Below are 21,433 nucleotides of genomic sequence, written 5' to 3' on the forward strand. Positions count from 1 at the left end.
TCCCCTCTTCATGGTGCCCCACCGCCTCCCGCCCTCTCCCCTTGTTTCCGGAGTTGCCGTTGTCGGCCAACTTCCGTTTCCGGCTTTCTAGTTCCGGGTTCTCCGGTGGAGGCGGCAATGGCGGCGGCCTCCTCCTCGTCCTCCTCCTCGGCGGCGGCCGCGGGCTGCCGGGAGGGCCCGGCGGTAGCGGCAGGGCCTGGCTGGAGCGACTCCCAGTTCCGTCGTTACTCCTTCGAGACGCGGCCCATCCCGCGGCTCAGCCATAGCGACCCCCGCGCCGAGGAGCTCATCGAGAACGAGGTGCGGTGAGCAGCGGTGCCCGGCCCGGCGTTGGGCCGGCGGCTTGTGCTTGACGGCGCGGGGGCTGTTAGCGCTGCCCGTCAGGCCTCCTGGCTCCTTATGCCGTCCCGGAGGTACTCACCTCTCCGGCCCGGCTCGGTCGTTCTGGGTTGCTGCACTCTGTCGCGGCTTGGTTGTTGTCGCTGACACGTTCCTCTTAGTAGACGTTTCTTTGTGATGCTGCAGAGTTGAGTTCTGAAATTTACAGTTTGCTTTCAGTGCTTAGTTGTCGGGATGGAAACTGTGGAAATGTTGTGTCTGGGCGCATGTTTGTTATGTTCTGAGCGAGAGTGGCCACAGGTATGAGGGTTGCCTTGCAATAGCAGGTCTTGCATTGGTTCTGGATAAGTTCAGTCTCATTCAGGTAACGTTGGTGTATGATTTTGTGTTTAAGGAAAGCCTGCAAGAAAGCAAGCTGTGCATGCACACCTTGGAAACACAACAGCTGTCCTTCTGCATTAGCTTGTTAACTGTGTATAGGTGAGGAGATAGATGATAGCCTTTCTCTTCCTTTTGTAGTGTTATGGGGTTTGGTTTGTTTCTGGGTTTATTTTTAATTTTTTTTGGTGTAGAAGAGAGGGGGTAATGTCAGGGTTTTGGTGGCTAAAGGTTGGCTGTGATCCCCTGAGAAAAAAAGAAATGAGTGCTTTGTTTGGATTCAGAAATACTTTTCTGTCAGTATTTACTCCTTCATAGCTGAGGCTGGAAACAAACAGACACAGTATGCTGCGTCTCCTTGCTATGTGGCAGGAGCAGAAACTGTTCCCAGCTAGTGTTTGTCTAACCTCATGTGTTAGAGATTAACTAGATAGTGGAATCTGTCCCATTGCTACCAGGAGTTTTCTGTGGGAGCAGGCTACCACTTCCTTAAAGCTTGCAGTCATGTTTTGCTTGATTTTACTCCCCAGACCAAGGAATCCAATTAAACACCTTTTGCAATTCCTTGTTTTCAAGGAGCATTTGTGTGGTTGCAGTAATGAATGTGATCGTTCTTAAGTTCAAGAGGTACTTGAATCAATAGACTTCCTGTTTTTCTCCAGGAGCCGGTGGTGCTGACAGATACGAATCTGGTTTATCCTGCTCTGAAATGGGACCTGGACTACCTCCAGGAAAACATTGGCAATGGGGACTTCTCAGTGTATAGTGCTAGCACACACAAGTTCTTGTACTACGATGAGAAGAAGATGGCCAATTTTAAGAACTTCAAGCCCAAATCAAGCAGGGAAGAGATGAAGTTTGCTGAGTTCGTAGACAGACTCAAAGAAATTCAACAAAAAGGGAGTGCTGAGAGGTACGTGATATGGAGGTTTCTTTGTTTCTGCAGGTCTGAGTAGGGGTTAAGTTTCTCTTTAGTGAGTGTTGATCCTTCAGGGCTGCTAGTTGACAGCAGCCTTGTTACCTGAATAAAAAAGGCATCCCACTAATTAATCAAACTCTTCACGTTACCTGCAGAGATTTATTTTTTTTTTCCTTTTTCTTTCCTTTTTGTCCAAGGCAGGGTTTGCGTAGAGAAAGCCTTGAGCTTCACTTGCTTTTGGCAGAGTATGGTATCTGATAAAAGATACAGGCTGTGGCACTCAGCCTGTTTTACAGAATACCAAGGCAGCTGGTGCCAACCCTCTTTCAGAAACATGAGAAAGGTTGCATATGTGTTCTGTGTTTGGTGGTGGTGATGGCCTCCGCTCCTAACAGAGCTGTAAGATAATGGGAGAAGCTTCACATTTACACAGAATATAACTACTGACAACTGTACTTAAACCCTCAATTAACTTTATCAGCCCTTTAAAAGCACTTACTGATACTTAACTGGAAGCAACTTGATGCCTGTGTCCACTTGTCATCTGTGCCTTTCTCTTCTTTCTCGGCTTTGGGTGTGCTTTTTCTAAAAGAAAAGGCAGTCCTTGAGCTTAAATATGCATTTCTCTTCCAGCATTGCAGACAGTTTATAATATTGCAGTTGCTAATACAGATGTTTTATTCTGCTGATTCTCTATGTTTAAACATAAACATGGTTTTAAAGTAATTCAATATTGAAATGGGCTGAGTTTCCTGAGCCCTTTTTTGCTCTCACACACTCCTAGCAGAAGAGGTAACTGTTATCACAGGTGAGTTAAAGAGGTAGCATTTATCTGGGGGTTATTCATGAGCGTGTTTGATAGTTGAGAGTGGACAGTCTGTTTATAGTTTGCTCCTCTTGCACTGTGAAGGAGTTGCTCTTGCTCTAAAATGACCTTTCCCCCTTGTGATTGTTCAAGCAGAACTGAGTTCTGTTCCCTTCTGTACCAAAAAGTCTTTCAGCAAAGTTTGCAGACTTTTTGAAACTCTTTCCTTCCACAGGTGTTTACGGTATGTGGTGATAGAACAGAATCTTGAGAATTATGTCCCCTTGCTTTGAGGTCTGTCTAAAGAGATGCAGAGATAGCTTCGTAATGAACATAAAGACCTTAATACTTGATTTCTGCTTATCTGGGAAAATACAGGCTATATCTGCAGCAAACCCTCAATGACACAGTTGGAAGGAAGATTGTGGTTGATTTCCTTGGTTTCAACTGGAATTGGATTAACAAGCAGCAAGGGAAACGTGGTTGGGGTCAACTGACTTCTAACTTGCTTCTTATTGGCATGGAAGGTAAGCATTTTCCTCTGTGCTGAGGAGAAGGGGAGAAGATTTGGACAGCAGTTCTGTATTTCAGTTCCAGCAGGTCTTTCAGATGGAATTTCCATTAGTTTATAAGTGTTCCTTCAGAGCTGATGGTTTAAAGCTTTGGGCTGTCACAGCTTAACTTGGATTACAGAGTGGAAATAACCAAAGAAATAGCCTGGATTTCCCTAGGGGTGTACTGTGAATGCATGGATTCAGTCTGCTTATGGAAAAGCCCTGTGTGATGCTGGTAAAGCTGTGGTTTTGGTAATTTATTCTGGGCTTTTTTTTAGCTTGTCCAATGTCTACCCAGGAGGAAGTGTTTATTATTCTGTGAAGCATTTGTTCTTATTTGAGCTGGTACACTGTGGGGAGGAATTCTTTCAGTTAAGAGCTGAGTTTCTTCTAAGAAGGTTAGAGGGCACTGGGGAGCTTGAAGATGGATAAATCCTAAAAATGGTTGGATAGAGTAGAGTTCTAAATCCATGTGAAGACTGACTCATAGTCATGTTAGAATTTAGAGGTACCACTACACTGTTGACAAGGAGAGCATTCCAGTAGAAAGTAATCTCAGTACCTGGGTAAGGAGTGTACACAGTTTTGTGAAGTGGTATGGCCTATAATCACATGGCTGTCACATCCAGTTACAATTGTCCAGTTGTAATTACTTAGCCAGTCTTAACTGTTCAGTTCTCACAGCAGATGTTTTTTCCCCTTTGCAACAAGTCATTTTCAACTTATGGTAGTTTCTTTGCCACTTCTTTTACAAGCTGAGAGAAAAGAAGCTAACATAGCAGCCTTCCAGTATGTGAAGGGGGCTTATAAGGATTCTGGGGAAGGACTATTCATTAAGGACTGTAGTGATAGGACAAGGGGTAATGGGTTAAAACTTAAACAGGGGAAGTTTAGATTGGATATAAGGAGGAAGTTCTTTACTGTAAGGGTGGTGAGGCACTGGAATGGGTTGCCCAGGGAAGTTGTGAATGCTCCATCCCTGCTGCTGTTCAAGGCCAGGTTGGACAGAGCCTTGGGTGGAATGGTTTAGTGTGAGGTGTCCCTGCCCATGGCAGGGGGGTTGGAACTAGATGATCTTAAGGTCCTTTCCAACCCTAACTATTCTATGATTCTACAAAAGTGCTGCACCAACACTTCCTTAGATGTTATAACATGATCACTAAAATCCTGTTATCAACAGCTTATGCACAAGAACAAAGGAATCTTGAACCAGTGTGTCCTAGAAAAAGGGGTGTCTTTACATGAGCATGCAATTGTGTGATCTCTTTAGGGAAGTTACGGGGTTAAATGTTATCTTAATTCTCTTTAGGGAAAGTACATATGAAGAGCAAGCTCAAAGAATAATATCTGAATTGGCAGACATCCTGAAAAATGTAGTTGTGATGGGGAAAAAATGCACCACTGTATTTAAAGATTTTATTAAACTGAAGATCCAGTAGTGACAGCCAAGCTTCAGAACTGTTAATCTTACTCAGGAGGTGCTGCTATTGGGAACTCAGTGACAAAGAATTTGTTTACTTGTTTTCTTGCAAAACTACTGTGACTTTTTCTAAAATCAGGCTGTTGGACTCCTTTTCTCTAAACTAATAATTTTTGAAAGTCTGTTCCATAACTTGTCATCTAAGCAGTGTCTTATGAAAAAGTTTCCAGTCAACATTCAGTATCAGTTCGTGGTAACAAGCTGGAAATCCTAATATGGTAGAGCATAAGTTGCTGAATATGGATTTAGAATGGCAATTAAGTGGAGTAGCAACTGCTTAATAAAGGCTGACTGATACAGTGATCAGTTTGTTATGTTCCTGTGGTCATTTTCCTTGTATAGTTTTCAGAATATGTGGGAGTGTATTTGCTGTCTTCAGCAAGGAATATAACTTGCTTCTATCTTTCGTACCTGTACATTGAGTGTCTTGTTTATCATCTTTTCTCTATAGGGAATGTGACACCAGCTCACTATGATGAGCAGCAGAACTTCTTTGCTCAGATTAAGGGTTATAAGAGGTGTATCCTGTTCCCTCCTGATCAGTTTGAATGCCTCTACCCTTATCCTGTGCACCATCCCTGCGACAGACAGAGCCAGGTGAGAGTAGCAGATCTGTTCTCCATGCCAAAAGAGGGCGTTTGTGAAGATGCTGGATGAGAGGAAACCACACTGAAATTAAAGCGACACACCACTGGCTGAGCTTTTGCAAAACCTGTGTTCAGATTTGTTAACTGGTGAATACACTGAGGATAGCTGGAAAAACTAGTGGTGATTCTGTATATGTCTGGTCCTGACTTGCAAGTGCTAGGGCTGTAAACATCTCCTTACTGATAGTCCAACTAGACTACAGTTACTACTTTCTTCTGTTTCACCAATCACTTGGTCGAACACAGATTTGCTCTGACAAATTGCAGGACTCCTGTCTAAGTTGGTAGTACTTTGAGGAGTGGAGTTCAGACATGAATGGGAACATAAAATCCACATAGGGAAGATCAGGATGGTTTGATGCTGAAAGCCCATAATGAGGACTGTCACTGCAGAAAGTTCTTCTGAGTTTCTTAATGTTTTCTTTTATTAGGTGGACTTTGACAATCCTGACTATGAGAAGTTCCCGAACTTCCAGAGCGTGGTTGGCTATGAGACGGTGGTGGGTCCAGGGGATGTGCTATACATACCTATGTACTGGTAAGAAGGCTGGTGGGACGAGGTGACCAGCAAACAGAGGTTTAAAATGCCTTCCACTTAAAGTGTTGGGTTGGCTCTTAGAGAATTTTGGTTTGACTTCTTCAGTAAGTATGATATTTTCTGTGATATCTTGGGCCAAGCTGTTTCTGCTTCCTGTCTGTCAGATGGGAGTGCTAATTCTCCCTGACACCACGTTATTGTGCAAATACTCCACTAACATGTACAAGAAAAGGATCTGTATTTAAATAAGGAGTAGCTTTCCAGAAGTTCCAAGGTCTTGATAGGGCAAGGCTTGTCTAGTGCTGTCTGAACTCATCCATCCAAGGTATTTCACTATAAGTTACAGCAATAGTTTCTTTTCCTTTCTGTGTGGTTTCCATGCAGGTGGCACCACATTGAGTCTCTCCTGAATGGGGGGATTACCATCACTGTGAACTTCTGGTACAAGGTGAGTACAAGCACCTTCCTGCACAGCCTGGATAGCTCTGTCCCAGGGGATTTTTTTCAGGTAGAGATGTATTGGCACATGTTGTCAATATGAGAACTTAATTGCACCAAATCCTTTGCTTTAAAGCTGAAAGCTGCTTTCTCCCTTTTGAGTGTCATGTGAAGAACATGGGAGAAGGTGGAGTAATCTGCCAATTCAGGAAGCTGCAATGAGCTATTTTTGATATTTCAGGGTGCCCCAACCCCAAAGAGAATTGAGTATCCGTTAAAGGCTCATCAGAAAGTGGCGATAATGAGGAACATTGAGAAGATGTTGGGAGAAGCCTTAGGAAATCCACAAGAGGTACAAAAAAACCCCAACATACAGTCACTGCTGTTGAAATCATTATGACTTATTGCAGAACTCGAGATGCCAACTATTTGGCTCTGCAGGTGTCACAGTGAGGGTAGGAGAAAGCAGGGTTGCTCTGTTGCTGTGAATGGTTCTTCCTGCTGTCTTCAGAAGGTCCTTTGGCTGCAAAAAGGCAAGCTCTTTAAATTATAATTCTGGAGAGGACCTCTACAATGGTGGAATTGTTCTTGTATGTGGGGGAAGGTATACTTTGGCTTTGGGTCCTGCCAGGAAAGTGTTGCTCCCAAACGCTGCTTAGCCTTATGTGCAGCAACAATGCCCAGTGTTTATCAAAACTGTTTTACCTGTTTAATCCAAGTCTCTTTGACTAAGAGAAATCTCTTCTGTTAAGCCATGTGCTTCAGTCATCTCTGAATTCTTTGCAATTTTAACCAACTGGTATTTCAGAAAAACAGATTGAAGTTGTATGAGTATGCTTTTGAAGATGTCCTGCTCATCTGAAAGTGGAAATTCTGGATGTGAAATGTTTTCACGGTCTGTAACCCTTACCACTGTTCAGGAACTCCTCTTTGGTGCACTCATCGTGCCTCTCCCCTGAGATTATCTTACTGCTATAGCATGCTGAACTTCCCTCAGTGATCAGGCAGTGTTGAGAAATGGGAGTGGTCTTGACTGAAAACAAAACCTTAGCAAAATCGTCAGTCCTAGCCTTCCTTCCAAGTGACCACAAGGACCAGAGAGGATTCAGTGAGTAAGAATGTTCCTTCTCTGCCCTGCAAAAAGCAACCCTTGATGACTACTGGCTCCTTTAAGTAGCATCTACTGAGAAATTGCAAATCTAGGGTGGGAAGTGAAAAAGTTTCAAACAAATACTGGTGATGCAATATTTTGGTGGAAAAAGTTGGGTGTTGGCAGAGAACCCTGCAATTTTGATAGGGTATTTGTGGATGTGCTCAGGGGTGCCCCAGTGTTTTATGCAGAAGATATTTGAAAATTGATTTGATGTACCTTAGGTTCAGTTTGTACATTGATATCCTCTGCCCTGGGCTGCTCAGCTCATATTGCTCATTGCAACTCATGTTGCAGAGGGAGCAGGCTCTGCAGCTGCCATTGCATTGTATCTGTCCCAGCTAACAATTTGTTTTCGCTTTGAACAGGTGGGTCCCTTGTTGAATATGATGATTAAGGGACGGTATGACTAATGCCTGGCTGCCATGTGACTGATGTTGGAGCTGCTTTGTTCACAAGCAATGGAAGATACTGAGCGCTAGTATTGCACGCAGCACTTAACAGACTGATGGGTTTCCTGACCTATTCCTGCTCCAGTACAATAAAGGGGGCTACTGGAACTGCAGAACTGTTAGTACCCCATTCATTCTCCATTCTCATTTAACCGAACCTCCCAAGAAAGAGCCTGCACTTGCTGGAAGCTGGATTCATGCTCACTAACTTGTTTTTCCTCCGTCTGCCCTGTTTGCCACAACAAGGAGCATGATTTCTGGCATTTGGATGTGTTACTTCAGGATTTTCAGGCATTTGAAGAAGAGCTTGGAGAGGAGCCAGGCATGATCTTGTTTCCTCAGCCTCATGGGGTTTGGACCTCCTGGCTGGGTTTATGGGTTGGTGCCTGAAGTGAATGTAAGATGGGAAGTGATAGGTTTAAAAGTCCTCTGTTGTTAGAGGACCTGTCCATGCTCAACTCTTGGCACCTCTTTGTAAAATGAAAACAAACATAGCCTCTGTGATGATCAACTGGACAAATGATTTGATTTCTTCAACTTAGGACATGCATGCTTTGGACTTAGTACAAGGTAGAGATCAGAGTGAATTCATCTAGTGTGTGAGCACCAAATCCAATGCTCTCCAAATAACATCTGTGTTGTAGGAGTCTAGATAAACCTCCTTTCCAGCATCTTTCTCTGGGGAGTGAAGGCTTCTTTCTCACTCTTCTGAAGCTGCAGTATGGTTGAAGGGGGATATGGCATTATGAAGAGGGATGCATTATTGCCGGGGCACTCTCCAAGTTTTGAATGATTAAGCCACATTTTCAAATTAAATTCCCCAGGGGTGCTGAGCTAGGCTGTCAAAACGCAGTGTCAGATAGGTACAGAGCCTCTCTTCTCTCCCCACCAGGGGTGCTGGCTCTTTGGAGTAACATGGGAAAGTGCCCTTCTTACTCAAACTGCAAGAACTCAAGTGTGTGTGGCTGCATACAGGTGCGCATGTTTGTGTGATGATGTGTGGCTCCTGTCCATCAGTTAATTCCATGCCAGTGTGTGGTTCCCTTCCTTGTACAGTCATGTGAAAGAGGTCAGGGCTTTCTGTTTAAATGTGGTTAAGTTTATCTTGATCCTTTTTGTGTTCTGGGACTTGACGTGGCAGGCTGGGAAGTGACAAGAGAACCAGACAAGCCTCTGTTTAAGAATCCTTAGCAGTGACCCTCAAAAATGATTTTGCTTTCCTTCTCCTCTTGCAGACAAAAGCCTTAGACTCATATGGAGACTGGCTTTTTATTCCCTGAGGTGTGCTGCACTGCTGTCCCTGGTTTAGGGGGTGGTGCAAAGGTCTTGTATGTTTGATGCGGTTGTAATGGGTCCCAAGAACCAGAAGTGAAAGAAGCTGTTTCATAGCCCTGTATATCTCATCCCAGGGAACAGTGGGGAATTCATTCTGTTGAGACTTCCCAGCATGTTCCCTGTTGTTCTTTGGAGCTTGTTCTGACATTATTCTGATAAAAGCATTGAGAATATGGCACTCAAGAAGTGTTTTGCCTTTGGCCTCATGTTCCATCCTTTGATGGGACAGCTCATGCACCACTTGCAGTGAGCTTGTCTTGCACAAAGGTGAAAGGCTTCTCAAACAGGAGGTCCCAAGGGCTAGTTTTCTGGCTCCTTTACAGGTCAGAACAAATGAAGTGTAATTGGCATGTGCAGGGTTCTTGTTTAAGAAATATGTCTTATGTCACTGAGTAGTCTGACTGCCATGTTATGTGTTGCAGACTCTCCAGAGCTGTTGTTAGACCCAGATGAAGGTCACTCAGCTGGATGCTTATCAGTGTTCAGCCTTTGGGCAGGTGAGAAAGAAGGCTAAGCTGCTTACTCTTGCCAAAAGCCAGGCCTTCCCAGGAATCCTGGGCACATGCCCTTGGCTGAAAGATGCTCAAATGAAATCCCATCTCTGTACTGTTAACACACAGTAGTCACCAGTACTACTTGTTAGACACCATCAGCCCTTGAAGCTCAGGGTGGGAGTTCATATCCCATGTGGAGAGAGAAGGGTACTTTTAGGATGCTTTTGTTTTCTTTATTTGCCAAAGGTCTAACTCTTAAAGTGTCTGAGCAGGTTTTGCTGCACTTGACTTCGTGAAAGCTCATTTACAATGCACTGATGGACTGACTCCCTGCCCCTTCCCTTTTCACCTTGTGCTTTCAATGCCCCTTGCCATGGTATTCGGAAGCTGTGTGTGTTCTCTGCTGGGGGTGTGTGTGCAGGGGGTGGGGTGTGACAAACACACGGTACCTTCTGAAGTGTAGTTCTTAAATACAACCAATGTTGAACAACAAACTGTGTGGCTCTTATTTTGTGAGTGGCTGTATACAAGAGCTGTATAAGAAATGCATGTATAAAGCTACCTTTCAGTAGTTTGTAGTAACTCCACTGATGTTCTTCACTGGTGAAAGCTGCTGGTCTCCAGCTATGCCTTCAAAACAGCAATACCAATTGCATATAAGTCTTCACAACTTTTCCTATACTACTTCTGTAAGCCTGAAATGAAAGCTGGGAATAAGATGGTATCCTTGAACCCTGTCACCAACAAGTGTGTGTGAGGAGGGAACACATTTCCCTCCCTGCTGACCTGAATGGAGTTGCCATGCTCTGGTCACTGACAGAATGATGGAGCAAGCTACACAGTCTTGTCTAATGTATTCTATCAGTTGCTTATCCTTTGGGTTACCTTGTTCTCCATGTTGTCCTTTATCCAATTCAGACATTGATCAAGGAGATTTTGGGCAGGAGTCTTCATTTGTGTACCTCTGCTGTATGTTAGCAGCCTTGGGTGGTGGAGTCCTCTCTACCTAATAAAAGCACGTGCTATCTTACAGTAATATTAACTCTACAGCAATCTTGATGTCTCACCATCAGTGAAATGTTGGCTAAATCTGAACAAATTTCTAACATACAGTAAAATGGGGAAGACCTGAATAGAGATTAGGGATGTTGGTGTGGTGTGGGGGAAAGAGAGACAACTGTCTGAACCTGGGCTACCACAACTGGCATTGTCCCCTCACACTCTTGGGGGACAGGGTGAATGTGGAAGTAGTAGGAAAGACAGGTGGATAAAGTCTTCTGTAACCATGGGTGTTCACCCTTCCTGTGCCTGCTGGGATCATTGTCTCTGAATGCACACTTTCTTCTGTTCCACTGACCTTAGTGGTCTGTTAGTCTGATCCTGTAATCTTTCTGTTGCGCACATGCCTCTTGGGTAACATGCATGGCTAGTGCCACAAAGCCCAGAAATGTCTCGGGCTGTGCTGAGAAACAGAAGAAACACGAATGAGAGCTGTCATTTGAAAACCAGATCAGACTCCAAGATTTTTCACTTTCACTTTTGTTTGGTTTTATTACCTTAGGTCCTATAATACTTCTCTTGTTCCCACCATTTCTCTATTCCTTGAAAAGTGGGATTTTTTTCTAAGGATAAATAATCTTTCTCTTAATCGTTGTAGATAGTGGCTGTTGAAGAGCCACGGTCCCTTGGAAAGAGAAGAGCTTCAGTGTTTAGATGCACTATTTTACCCATTGATGATCAGGCTCAGTGCAGTGATCACCCAGGAAATTTGGAGTGATAAAACAGATTCAGGGTGAAGCCAGCAGACCAGGGTTGAGGAGGTATGAGACATAGCTGCACTGCAGAGGCAATCCAACAGGTGCAGGTGAGGGGGGAGACCCTCAGCATCACAGCAGCTCTTGAGGGATAGAGGGACAGGCCTGGGCCAAGACTGCTGCTTCTTTCTTTGCAGTAGTTCTTATCAATGAATTAGCCAACCTTGAACACAGCCAACTGCTCTTCAAAATCCTAGGATGGAGATGGTGCGCTCATGGTCATGACAGTCTCTTGGCAGGCCCTTAGGCTGATACATGTGCAACCCATGCTGCCACCCCAGCCCTGGAAGCAGAGCAGCAACTGCAGCAGGGGGTACTGCCTTTGCATATGTGTTTTTTTCAAAGTGCTTTTCCCTAAGCCTCTCCTTTGTGTGTGTGAGGAGCTCCTTGCACTCTGGTTTACGGTCTTCATCTTCTGTTCCTGTTTTGGAGATGGCACCTGTCTCACCAATGTCCTGGGAAGTCCTGAAGTCACCATCTGAGTGCTTTTCTGCATTGATGCTGCCTAGAAGAGAAGCGAAAAAGATGCTGTTACTGTGACGAACACATGCAAAGTAAGTTCTAATTACTGCCTCACAAAGTCAAATATTTGTTGCAAGCAGAGAACTAATTGCGGGGGAAGGGAGCGGAAGTGGAGGCTCTTGGAGTATAAGTGGAACAGATGCCCGGACGCCTTGGGGAAACACAGCTTTCCTCTACAAATCAGAGCTTTAAGTTACAAGGCTTTTATCAACGAGAACAGTTGTGGGAAGTCGTCTGCTCTCATTTGCGTAATGGCTTCTGTCACTGGTGATTAGACACAGGATGAAGGAAAAGAAATTTGACAATTAGGAATGAGCGATCATTAATCAGAATCTTTGTTAGAAGCAGGGAAGCGGGGGGAGAATATCCCACAAACAATGGAGGCAGCCACTAGAGCCACAGTGAAGTCCATGAGATGCATAACTCTGAGTGTTACTGTTGCTCTACAGAGCCCCCACTGCCTAGGTACGGAGCAGCAGCGAGGGTCTTGGCTGGGTTGGAAAGCTTGTGAAGGAAGGCAGCTAGGCAAAATCCGTCCCATGCTGTTCAGTGATCACATCTATCTGTTCCATCAACACCTTGAGTTTCCTTGTCAGTGCCTGGCCACAAACTGCCAGCAAAAAGCACAGAAACAACTTCTTAAACTAGCGTGGTCTCTTTTTCTCACCACACCTTGCATGCAGCCTTGCAGTTTCTGGTGCAGAGGAGAGCAGCTCTGGGCCTTGACTGGCATGCAGAAAGATTAGGATGAGCAACGCAAAAGCAGATCCAGGCTCTTTCCCTGATAATCTCATTTCCTACAAGGGCAAGGAGGCACCTGATGAGCTGCACAATAGGTAAAGAAAAGAAGGTAGTTGTGACTTTTGTGTGTCTGTCTGTCTGTCATTTGCTTGCTTAGCTCCTCATCCAGCCATGTACAATTCAGTATATGCATTTATTTGGTTTTCGTGGGTTTTGATCAAATTATTGGTACACATGAAATTTGTTACCTGTTTTTCCTACAGCTGTCATTCGAAGTCTTGACAGATTAAACATTTTGGCATTGCTTACATGAAGAGGCGCTGCCTCTGATTAGATCAACAGCTATAGCTTGTGAGGGAGGATGACAGACTATTTGTGGGGCATGTAATGCTGGTTGGTTCATCTCAAGACTTAAGCTTACTGGATTCATTGATTTCAGTGCCAATTCCTGTCTTTGTAAGGCTGGGTCATTCACTTGAGGCGGAGGTCTTCGTCAGAGTGATTATTCTTTCTGTGACTGGAAATCAAAGCAGGTACCTCCAAAGGGGAGAGCTGAAGCCATGTTGTCTTGTTCCCAGATGGCTCTGACCTCAGACAGATGATAGCAGCTTGGATTTTCAGCCTCTTCGCATGGCTAGTGTTGTTCACCACAGGAACTCAAAATGAAAGAGAAAACAGTGGATCTCAGGACAGGATCTAACAGGGCTTTTCATCCAGTGCTCACCATGAGAGAAGTTAGGAGCATCACTGATCACATCGCTCAGGGTGGGGAGATGTGTCAGGTAGTGACTTTTTTCCCTCTTAAAACACGTGAGGAGAGGGATGCTCTTCTTTTACAGCAACATTTTAAACACATTTACATTTGGAGGAGTGTAGCTCGTGCGTTTTGTGAAACTCGACTTGTGATGTTGTGGGGTTGCTGTCAGAATTCACCTCAAACTTGCAGTAAACATTGAGAAAGCTCAGACTTGGACACAGCAGGGTGTTGCTGTTGCTGTAGGAAATGTCACTGTGCTGGATGGCAGGAGCCACAGGTGTGACTTCCATCTCCGATTTTCAGTTGTGCTTTTTTTCTTGAATAGTCAGGATTCACCACTGAACGCCTTGACAGGGAGGACCTTTGGATGTGACTTGAAACCCCTTGGGAAGCCAGGAAGGGGGGAGAGTGTATGTAGGTAATCTGTGTTATGAGATCTGCTGCACGCTCTGAGCTCCCTGAGCTGCTTAAGGACTGCTGGCCTCATGCAGTGAGCTGTGTGAGGGCTCTGGCTGAGCTGAAAGCAGCTAAAGGAGTGAGGTCAAACCATTTGATTCTATAAAAGGACAGTCCCTGTGCCTACGGAGAGGGCACATTGGGTTATAATAGCAACCAAGGGGGCACTTTCTGTGGGAGAGCTTAGTACTGCAGGCGACGGACTGACTCTGCTCCAAGTTCCTCTGCCAGGACCTCTGCCAGTCCCTCAGAAGCCGCTCCTATCCATCTGTGTTTCACTGGGGTAAAACGCTTCTGGCAGCAAAGAATTACTGGTGCTAGTGGGTATTTAGGTCACATGCCAGCCACTGGAGCTGGAGGGTAAGGGGCAGTAAGGCCTTGCTTGGCATTTGAGGTAATAAGGTTCTGGTCTGTTAGCTCACGTGAACTGCAGAGATTTGTCGAGCTGGGGAGTCACAGGGTCATGTTACTTGTGCTGTCAGGTCTGACACGGCTCTGGCAGGGCAGACCTTAGTGCTCTTTGAGCCTGTATTTTGGGGGTCATGCAAACCTGGGGTGTGAGCAGCAGTGGGAATCTCCAAGTGAAGCTTGGGGCTATGAAGGACCCACTCATCTGCCACTAGTTCACTAGCCCCTGGCCTCTACCTCCTCCCCAGCACAGAGGCAATCCTGTGTCTCCTGCTTTTGCTGTTCGTTTATAGCTCTCCCCATCCCATCTGTCTTTCTCTCCTCCTTACTCCCCTTCCTTTTCCCTCCTTCTCCCTCCTCCCTCTCATTCCCTGTAAGCGATTAATCATTTTGACAGGCTCAGCGATGGCCTTTATTTCCTTGAGGCGGCCAAGAAATGTCTGTGAGCACCTTCTCTGACACCTCTCGTGTTCCCTTACCAATCAGATCAGCCACTTCGCTTGGAGTGACACCACCAGAAATGTGGGGAGGGGAGCAGGGCGGAAACTCCAGCAGAGCCAGCTGGGAAATGGGCAGTGGGGCAGCATGCAGTTGGGGTGCCATGTGGGACCCCACTAGCTGTGATGAATATGTCATTTCACTATAGCTTGCATGTGTCATACTTCGCTCCTTCCCTCTCCCCAGGCTCCCCTTCAAATCTTGGTTTCAGTGCAAAGGCAGTTGGGAAGAAATCAGAAAAATATCAGCCTCCCACAGAGTGGCTGGAGGGAAAAGCTGTCGGAGAAGGAGGAGCAGGCCAGGATCATCAGGGGAAAAAGAATGGGGATGATTTTTCAGATGGATGTGGAAGCCTTCTTGGGAAACTCCCCTTTGTCTTGTACAGGAAGGAAGTTGCCTTTGAGTCTCTGTCATGGTTCACATGGACTCATCATGTTGTCTTGAGGATGACTTCCATTCACCCCAGCCAAGGAAGATCTTGGGCCATGGTACATGCTATTGTAAATGCTCTACCACCTAACTAGAATGACAATTGGGTAGATCAGGGTGCATGATGTTCCCAAAAGGACTTTTTTAACTACTCTAATCAGGCTTTACAGCATCCTCTGTCCCCTCAGCATGGAACCAAGGAATGCCTTACTTCTGGAGTTACTCTTTTTCATTGTACTGTGAAAGCGAATATCCTCTACAGTGGGAAGGAGAGACCCAGGGATAACCATAGGGCCTCTGGGGTTGTCTAGAAACCCTTTGTGCGGATCAGTGGATTGTAACTAACATTTACAGGGGTGGAGGAGATAGTGAAGGAAAAGAAGTTGTTGAAGATTCACTAGAATTCAGATGGAATATGATGTAAAGATCTTGCATAAGGTGGTCAGGTATCCTAAGGCAGGAGACTGGATTTACTGACCGAAGGGATCCTCTCTAGTCTTATGTTGCTATTAAACAAGTAAATAAGCCCTGAGTTGAGCCTGGCAGACAGTGAATAGACTCATCGTGGAAAAAGGCCCTAGAGACTTCCACAGCTCTTCAAGTAGGCCAAAAGCTGGGCAGATGGAATGAGGTGTCTGTGCTTCGAATTTGCCACCTCTTGAGATGGGACAAAGCAGCAACCCAAGGCCAAACCCCCTAGCTCAATGCAGCTATGCCTCTGGGAGTAGCAGCCAGGCAGGTGATAGCCCCTAATTGACTCTGAGAAGCTCACACCTTCTTACAAAACATCACTGCTCACTATTCACCACATGAGCTCACATTCTTGTCCTGCGTGAAAGGCACAAGAGTCGGTTTTAGCAGTAGGCTTGGATGGGTTCAGTGAAGATGCTAGGGAAGAACCACCTCTTTCCTACACCTCCCATTTGTTTGTTTTCTCCTTGTGAAAAGGCTGCCCTTCAGGTACAGACCTAAAGGCTGATGCAGCTCCTAAGTCAAAAGGGAGGGCAATGAATTCATCTGGAATAAACATCTTTGCCCCTTGTGTGCAACTGCATCCGATCTCTGGAAGGTTGGAAGACCCAAAGTGAAAAGGAGCTAACAGGGACTTTCTAGCAGATGAAAAGGCAGTGTGTGCTCCTTCTGACAGAGGGAGCTGTCATGTCATGCTGCCCCATGTCTTGGGAGTGACCTCTGCCAAGGTCACTGCTGAGTTCCTCCAAACTAGCATTTCTTTCAAGGGAATATTGATTTTGTGCTGATGGTGCTAAGCAGTGTTGTTGAACAAGAGGCATTAAGGGCTTGGCAGAACAGTGGTGGCCATTCTTGGTAGCTGGACTCACTGATCAGGCTTGTTTTCTGCAGGCTGGTGCTCATGTGTTCAGGGTGAGGAGCATTGTCTTTGGGCTTCCAGGCTAGTGACCACTAATGGCTTCAATGCCTATTCTCTGGTGTGGAGTAGTTGTGGTTGCTTCCTTGTGTTTGGTCAGGGATGAGACATTTCTTTAACAGCAGAAAATTGTCTGTCCGTGGACATTTTACATCCAGTGATAGGTGGTAACATTGATGGGAACGTGGCAGAGGTCTTAAAGAGTTTATCTCAGGCCTGGGAGTTTTCAGAGAGAACATATAAGATCTTCAGAAATTAAGTCCAACCAATACAGTTAGTGCTGAAAGCCTGTTTTACATCATCATCAGTCCTAGTGAGATCCGGGTCTGTAAGGGCGCTGCCTGCTGTGTGCACTCAGGGCTTTGAATCACGTAGCGCTGCAGTGACAAAATTGGTGTCTTTCCCCTCCCAAGCCATGAGCAGCAAGCAAAACACAATGCTATCTGCCTTCCCTTCTTTCCTTATGAGATCAGACCATGGAAAGAGGAGTCTGGGAGCATGCAGCAGTGGGTTCTCACTGTTGCTGTTTCATTGTTAACTTCAACTTTGCTTGCCCAGAAAGGTTGTGGTGTTTCCAAACTTAGAAATATTAACTTGACTGACCAAGGACCTGAGCAACGTCATCTTTTGTCCCTGCTTTAAGAGGGAAGTTGAACTAGATATCTCCTAAGGCCTCTTCCAACCCAGATTATTATACGATCCTATGGGTATGACCAAGAGAACTCGTCACATGATGTGCTGTATTTCATCTCACCTCACAAAATCATAGAATCACAGAAGGGTTTGGGTTGGAAATAACCTTAAAGTTCATCCAGTTCCACCTCCCCTGCCACAGGCAGGGACACCTTCCACTAGAGCAGGTTGCTCAAAGCCCCATCCAACCTGGCCTTGAACACTGCCAGGGATGGGGCAGCCACAGTTTCTCTGGGCAGCCTGTTCCTGTGCTTCACCACCCTCACAGTAAAGAATTTCTTCCTAATATCTAATCTAAATCTACCCTCTTTCACTTTAAAGCCATTCTCACTTGCCCTATCACTACATGCCCTTGTAAAAAGTCCCTCTCCAGATTTCTTGTAGGCCCCCTTTAGGCACTGAAAGGCTGTTCTAAGGTCTCCCTGGAGTCTTCTCCTCTCGAGGCTGAACAAGCCCAACTGTCCTGTCTTCATAGGAGAGGTGCTCCAGCCCTCTCATTATCTTCATAGTCCTCCTCTGGATTCACAACAGGTACACGTCCGTCTTACGTTGGAATGATTATAGAGCCCAGATAACCCAGAATGTAAGGGAAGTATCATATTATTCTTCTATGCAAAAGCCTTTCTGGCAGGATGCTGTTGGCTACTTTTTTTGGTCTCCAGGGTTATGAAGAGCTTTCTCACTGAACTTGCACTGTGTCTGTCAGGAGAGCTGGTCAGTTAGGCAGGCTCAGGTACATGGTAATGGTAAAGAGCTCTTGATCATCACATGGCTGATGCTTGTCACTTCCCTGCAATGAGTGTCCATTCCATGCAGTGAAGAGGGTGGGACATCGAAGGGCTGGGGCAGAGCTGTTCGACTGCATAACCAAAGCAGCATTGCCACATCAGCATATATTGTTGAGGCTTAGCTCACGGCTGCAGAGGCCTTACCAGTGCAGCTGAGCCAGTGTCCTCTGCTTGGTGCTGTGCTGAACTGGTGACACAAGTGAGCTTGCATGAGGGATGTCAGTATTGATGTGTAGATGCATCTGTTGCCCATCCTCTCCTGGAAGGCTGTAGCCTGGTTGCACGAGCACCACTGTGGCCACAAGCCAGATGTTCTCAGGCAGGGTGCTATATGCTGTGATGAAGTGACTTGCCTAGTTGCAAACAGGAAGGTGTTGTGGTCCCCACTACAGACAAGCTGGGCTATGCCTAGTTACCTGGAGGCTGAACAAGAGCTTGCCCCTGCTGAAAGCAGGGGTATAGGATCTAAATTCAGAACTGATCTGTGCTGCATGCTGCACTGTTAACAGTGTTTCTGCAGCTTCAGGTGCTAAGCATCCTTGTAGTGGCCTGGGTCATCCCTTGGGTGCTGGAAAATCTGAGATATCCTTGGTTATTGACAAGCACCTCTGTGTTGTACAGCTGTTCCAGACTTATGAGCAGTACCCAGTGCTTAATGGGGAAGCTGGAGCACGAAGCTAACTTTGCATGTTCCTTTAGGTGACAGAGGTGCTTGTGCCCATGGGGACTTCCGAATTGGAGGTTGGGTTGGTTGGATTTAAGAATCTCTCATTCTAAAGTGCCCTGGCCAGTGGAGACATTTGTGTCTGGGCTCTGTCTGTCTGGGCTGCTCTGAATGTTATGGATGTGTTGCTGCTGTCTTTGCGGAGTGGATGAAAGTGTTTGTGGTAAAATGTAATCAAGTGGAAAATTGCAGTGCATATAAACACATATGGCACTCAATGACTGGGCATTAGGCACAGTGACTGCAGGCAAAAAAAAATTATCTGTAAACGTTTCGCAGCAAGTTTCAAAATCTTAAAGAACAATAAGATATTAGCAATTTAATGGGGTGATTCAGAGAGGCAGCAATCCTTGGGTTGGGAGAAAGAGGATGCATGCAGCTGCAGTGACGGGAGAGGCTGGGATTACTCAGCCAAGCTCAACAAGCCCTATCTCTCAGCACCAGACAGCTGCCAAAAGTTTCCTTCACGTGGCAAGGTGGCTGTGCTTGGAGAGCAGAGAGCCAGGAGGTGGCTCGTGAACCTTACCAGTGCTACCTTCCAGCCTCCTGCAGGAGCCTGCTGTTTTCAGCAGCATTTGGAAGAGGTTGCGTGTGGGCAATGAGGCAGAACTGATGGGCTAGGTGGATCAGGCCTGGCTCAGGTTGGGAGCTGTGGAGCCTGTTAATGGCTGGCTTGGCCTCCCAGAAAGGGAGATCTGGGTCCCATTCACCTCCTGTGCCTCCAGGCATCTGCTTATGCTGCCTGGGACAGAACCTTCCAAGCTACTGCAGAGCCTGCAGCAGTCCAAATCCTTCCTGAGGCAACTGTTTTGTACACTTCCAAGGAGCTCTGTCATCTATTGGAGCTGCACTTGGATCTTTCACATCTTACACCATGGGGCTTCGCTGCCTGAGCTAGCTGTCTGTCTCCAAACCTTTTACTTTGATCCCACTGTAACAGAGGACAAAAGCATGTCAGGCTAGTGTACGAAAACTATTGTTGCTTACAGAAGTACCAGGAAGGTGTTTTTCTCCTCTTGCCGTATGATGACTAACCTTTTTCTGACATGGAGAAGGTTACCTGTCAGTGGGAGGATAAATGTACCTTGCCCATGTCACCTGGCTGTATCTTTACCAAGGGACACAGGAAAGCATACTAGGAGGAATATAGCTTTGGTGGCTCAACTGACTGCCCTGAGGTCCTGGATCTGACGGCCAAACTTGCTCAGCAATTGATGAGGGAATAGCTTTTGAAGGAGGAGTCAAGAGGACACCAAATGAGAAACCCCAAGGGTATTGGCAGCTTGGTCCAGCAAAGCCTGAATGATTCCAATCCTGCCTGGGGACGAATCTTCCCAAACTAATCAGTGACAGTAAGAACTGCTCAAATGAAATAAAAAATAACCAAAATCAGTGTTTCTGGGCTGTAAGTGACTGCTTTCTAAGAATGTAAGGAACAGAGTGAGGCTCTAAGATGATGTGAATAGAGCAGTAGGTTCTCTTCATCACTCTGCATAGGACCTTTCATTTGATGCTAGCTCATACACAGCCATGAGAAGATGCCTCTTCTCAGATCTGATCCTGGAAACTGAGACCCAAGTGCCTGGATCATTAGCAAAGCATAACATCAGTGAAATCACAGGCAAGCCTGCACTGGGTCTTTGGCTTCACCAGGAAAACTGCCTAAAGCTGGACTTCAGTAAGGCGACATACCTGCAACCCTTGTCTATTCGACTCTGGATAGAACTGGTAAGAATAATGGTGTGAGAAGCTTTTAATGAATAGCTATTAAATAATGCTTATTACAAGCTTTTATCCATTTAAAAAATGCCTTCTTTCACTCTTATCTCCTTAAATGTGGTATATTAGAAAGAAATACTATATTCCTTGCCTTGTGTCACCTGCTGGTACTCCATGGTGTTTACATCTATAAGCATTCTTGCTTTTGCTGGCACTTAAATACCATAGGGAAGTCATTGTCCTACTAGCAAATCAAGCTGATGAGGCATGCCCACCTCTACTGAGTATACGTACATTTCCCTACAGAATTCCGCTGTTGTTATAACCTTCAGATGAAGCCAGTTCTCAAAGGGCTGCCCAGAAAATCCTCAAAGTGTTCTGCTGCAGTCAAATTCAAATGTGAAGCTCTTCTCAAGACTTGCCCCTGATACAGGGCTCTGCCTTTGCTTGCACTAGCTCCCTGCCTATTCCACTCTGCTTTGCCACCTATGGACTGTAGTTTTTGACAGCTTCATCTCTTCTCTGGGTATTCCCATGCTGCTGCAGCACTAAACACAGGGGGGTTGAGCCTCCCTTCTCCACGTGGAAAAAAAAAGGATTAATAATCCCTGCCCTTTTGCCTGCTCGATCTCATCAGTCTGTATACAAATCTGGAGGCAGAGGTCTCCTAGGCCGCATATGTATGATGCCCAGAGTAACAGAGTCTTTACCTACTTTCCTCAGCTCTCTGCTGAGAACACCAGCTCCTACCTTCTGCCAGCTGAGAGAGAGGATCATGTCTGCTAGCATTTGGGTGGAAATGTAACGCCCAGTTTCCACAGGGAAGTGAAGGACTGTAGAACAGTAAGGCTTTCCATTTCTGGGTACATTGACATGATCCATCCCAGTCAGTATCTGCCTCTCCTCTGTCCATCATTTAAGTCTTCTTGTGAGCCTTACATGCATGGTGCTACATGAAAGTTCATGCT

General features: G+C 45.8%; 1 protein-coding gene across 4 annotated transcripts; it reads left to right on the plus strand.

Moving 5' to 3' along the window:
- HIF1AN (hypoxia inducible factor 1 subunit alpha inhibitor) lies at positions 1 to 10,023 on the plus strand. 4 transcript variants are annotated; one of them, XM_080620475.1, is made up of 8 exons: positions 1 to 300; positions 1,380 to 1,630; positions 2,820 to 2,968; positions 4,927 to 5,072; positions 5,554 to 5,660; positions 6,045 to 6,108; positions 6,340 to 6,450; positions 6,540 to 10,023. In XM_080620475.1, the coding sequence occupies exons 1-8, from the start codon at positions 118 to 120 to the stop codon at positions 6,549 to 6,551; spliced, it is 1,023 nt and encodes a 340-aa protein (XP_080476601.1). In that variant the 5' UTR covers positions 1 to 117; the 3' UTR covers positions 6,552 to 10,023. The 4 variants fall into 4 exon arrangements, with proteins under 4 accessions (XP_080476601.1, XP_080476598.1, XP_080476600.1 ...); XM_080620472.1 differs by having other exon boundaries at positions 6,907 to 10,023; XM_080620474.1 differs by having other exon boundaries at positions 7,617 to 10,023.
- Positions 10,024 to 21,433: the final 11,410 nt, after the last annotated feature.

Source organism: Psittacula echo (assembly GCF_963264785.1).
Source record: "Psittacula echo genome assembly, chromosome: 6".
NCBI lineage: Eukaryota > Metazoa > Chordata > Aves > Psittaciformes > Psittacidae > Psittacula > Psittacula echo.